At 39.0% G+C, this 3692-nt stretch overlaps 1 protein-coding gene across 1 annotated transcript; it reads right to left on the bottom strand.

The window, feature by feature from the left end:
- Positions 1–412: 412 nt before the first annotated feature.
- Positions 413–3299, bottom strand: LOC118898552 (non-histone chromosomal protein HMG-14-like). Its single transcript, XM_036859058.1, has 2 exons — positions 3149–3299; positions 413–585 (listed from the first exon to the last, which is right to left on the bottom strand). The coding sequence occupies exons 1-2, from the start codon at positions 3297–3299 to the stop codon at positions 431–433; spliced, it is 306 nt and encodes a 101-aa protein (XP_036714953.1). The 3' UTR covers positions 413–430.
- Positions 3300–3692: the final 393 nt, after the last annotated feature.

Genomic DNA, 3692 nt, shown 5'->3' with positions numbered 1-3692 from the left:
CACCAACAGTGCAAAAGGGTTCCCTTTTCTCCACACCCTCTCCAGCATTTATTGTCTGTAGATTTTTTGATGATGGCCATTCTAACTGGTGTGAAGTGATACCATTTAGTATGCTTTGTATTATAAGATATAAAAGCTACCCTCCATGTGTGGAATGTTAAGCTGACACCCAAGACAATCAAAACCTCTCATATTCAATATCCCACTATTTTCTGGTTGTACCAAAAAATAAACAACCAGCAAATGATTTCATCTCTTAAAAAAAAAGCATTTACACTTAAAAAATGGGATGAGGTGGGATTCCCTCCTTTGAAAAAAATGTTTCTAGAGCTACTAAAAAATTTGCATTTACAAAAGAGTTGATAAAAATGTTCCTCTGGATTGTACAAGAAGGGAGACAGGGGCCACTGATAGGACCAGGTGTGTGATATTAATCAGACTTGGCTTCTTTCTCTCCTGCTTCATCAGAAGCTGGGCTCTCTTTGTTTTTAGTTTCTCCATTTTCTGCAGGTAAGTCTTCTTTAGTCTCTTGGTTAGCCACTTCAGCTTGTTTTCCCTTTGCTCCCCTTTTCCCTTTTTTTTTTTAAATTAGCACCTTTAATTAATTAATTAATTATTTATTTATTTTATTTTTTGGCTGTGTTGGGTCTTCGTTTCTGTGCGAGGGCTTCCTCTAGCTGCAGCAAGCAGGCGCCACTCCTCATCGCGGTGCGTGGGCCTCTCACTGTCGCGGACTCTCTTGTTGCGGAGCACAGGCTCCAGACGCGCAGGCTCAGCAGTTGTGGCTCACGGGCCTAGTTGCTCCGCGGCATGTGGGATCTTCCCAGACCAGGGCTCGAACCCGTGTCCCCTGCATTGGCAGGCAGATTCTCAACCACTGCGCCACCAGGGAAGCCCCCCCCCCCTTTCCCTTTTGTTTGCACTTTTTTTTTTTTCTTTTTTTTTTTTTTTTTTATTCACACACACACACACTGTATTTTATTTTTACAAGACATAAATAGACTGACACCAAGCATTGTACATGGATGACCACAACAAAAGCAACAATGATTGCAATTACCAAACATGAAACACACTCATACTATGTCATAATATTGACATTCAGTCCAGTAATCCTCCACTGTAACAGCTCCTTTACTTTGCAGTGAAAATTGATTTGTATATTCTTTGCCTCTGAGTCCTTGTGGGATTTTTTTTTTTTTAAATTCAGACAGAAAGTCACAAAAATTATACTCATCCTCATCAGTTCACTCAGTCCCATGTAATTAATTTTTTTTTTCATCTTGATCTTTTGTTAGCACTTTTATGAGTTCATCAGTTTTTCATTAGAGTTCTGAAAATGCTTATTCATTCAGTTCAGCAGTACAGTCAGTTACCAGAAACCTGTACTTGTCAGAGTCTTTTCCATGAATTTCTTGAAGATGAAACCCTTTTATAGGAACATATTTGCAAAATCATCAGAGTACACCCAGAACTGTCTGTAAATGACAAAAGACTTAAAAATGACCACGGTTAAAGATTTGATGAAAGTTCATAATAATGCAGTTGACAAGAAAATTAGTTATTTCTGAGATATACATTTTAAAGTAATAACTAGGATTATGACTTATAACATTATACCAGAACATATAAGATTTTTAGAAATTTCATGTAATGTCTGAAACATTTATATTAACATATTTCCATACATATTTCCATACAAATACAAATATAAGATTTTTAGAAATTTCATGTAATGTCTGAAACATTTATATTAACATATTTCCATACAAATAACCCAATGAAAGTTTAGTATTAGTTGTTTTGTTTGTTTTTTTATACTGCAGGTTCTTATTAGGCATCAGTTTTATACACATCAGTGTATACATGTCAATCCCAATTGCCCAATTCAGCACACCACCATCCCCACCTCACCGCAGTTTTCCCCCCTTGGTGTCCATATGACCATTCTCTACATTTGTGTCTCAACTTCTGCCCTGCAAACTGGCTCATCTGTACCATTTTTCTAGGTTCCGCATACATGCATTAATATACGATATTTGTTTTTCTCTTTCTGACTTACTTCACTCTGTATGACAGTCTCTAGATCCATCCATGTCTCAACAAATGACTCAATTTCGTTCCTTTTTATGGCTGAGTAATATTCCATTGTATATATGTACCACATCCTCTTTATCCATTCGTCTGTTGATGGGCATTTAGGTTGCTTCCATGACCTGGCTATTGTAAATAGTGCTGCAATGAACATTCGGGTGCATGTGTCTTTTTGAATTACGGTTTTCTCTGGGTATATGCCCAGTAGTGGGATTGCTGGGTCATATGGTAATTCTATTTTTAGTTTTTTAAGGAACCTCCATATTGTTCTCCATAGTGGCTGTATCAATTTACATTCCCACCAACAGTGCAAGAGGGTTCCCTTTTCTCCACACCCTCTCCAGCATTTGTTGTTTGTAGATTTTCTGATGATGCCCATTCTAACAGGAGTGAGGTGATACCTCATTGTAGTTTTGATTTGCATTTCTCTAATAATTAGTGATGTTGAGCATCTTTTCATGTGCTTCGTGGCCATCTGTATGTCTTCTTTGGAGAAATGTCTATTTAGGTCTTCTGCCCATTTTTGGATTGGGGTGTTTGTTTCTTTGATATTGAGCTGAATGAGCTGTTTATATATTTTGGAGATTAATCCTTTGTCCGTTGATTCATTTGCAAATATTTTCTCCCATTCTGAGGGTTGTCTTTTCGTCTTGTTTATGGTTTCCTTTGCTGTGCAAAAGCTTTGAAGTTTCATTAGGTCCCATTTGTTTATTTTTGTTTTTATTTCCATTACTCTAGGAGGTGGATCAGAAAAGATCTTGCTGTGATTTATGTCAAGGAGTGTTCTTCCTATGTTTTCCTCTAAGAGTTTTATAGTGTCCAGTCTTATATTTAGGTCTCTAATCCATTTTGAGTTTATTTTTGTGTATGGTGTTAGGGAGTATTCTAATTTCATTCTTTTACATGTAGCTGTCCAGTTTTCCCAGCACCACTTATTGAAGAGACTGTCTTTTCTCCATTGTATATCTTTGCCTCCTTTGTCATAGATTAGTTGACCATAGGTGCGTGGGTTAATCTCTGGGCTTTCTATCTTGTTCCATTGATCTAAGTTTCTGTTTTTTGTCTGAAGATTTATCCTTTCCTGCCGCCTTTTTTGGCTCCGTTTCCACTTTTGCAGGAGCCGGTTTAGCTGACAACCTCGCCGATCTCCTCTTGGGCTCCTCCTTCGCCGCCCCCTCGGCGGAGCTGACCTTCCTCTTGGGCATCGTGACGGCGGGGCAGGCGCGTGCGCGGTGCCTGCGGGCCGCGGCGCGCAAAGAGCCTTCGCAAAGCTGGGCTGCCCGCTGCTGCCGCTCCTCCCGCCGCCGGAGCTCCTGGGACCCGCCCCTCACCGTAGTTTTGACTTGCATTTCTCTAATGATTAGTGATGTTGAGCATCCTTTCATGTGTTTGTTGGCCATCTGCATATCTTCTAGGTCCTTCATTCTTAATTTACAAAAATAGCAAGAGAAACCCCTAAACTAACAGATTTTAGTTGTTTTCACTGATTTTTTTCCCCCTCTACTTGTGGATCAGTTGACCAGTTATTTTTTTAAAAAAAGGTTTTTCACACTTTGGTTGAAATAACAACATGGCAAATAGAATTAGGCTTCAGGTTT

This window comes from Balaenoptera musculus, chromosome 7 (assembly GCF_009873245.2).
Source record: "Balaenoptera musculus isolate JJ_BM4_2016_0621 chromosome 7, mBalMus1.pri.v3, whole genome shotgun sequence".
Lineage (NCBI taxonomy): Eukaryota > Metazoa > Chordata > Mammalia > Artiodactyla > Balaenopteridae > Balaenoptera > Balaenoptera musculus.
Note: the sequence above shows the minus strand (reverse complement) of the source record. Positions and strands in the feature narration are given on the sequence as shown.

Coding starts and splice junctions, on each gene's coding strand:
- LOC118898552 (XM_036859058.1), bottom strand. CDS start 3,299: ATGCCCAAGAGGAAGGTCAGCTCCGCCGAGGGGGCGGCGAAGGAGGAG. Junction 586..3,148: donor TAAATCTTCAGACAAAAAAC/AGAAACTTAGAT, acceptor AGGTGCTAATTT/AAAAAAAAAAAGGGAAAAGG.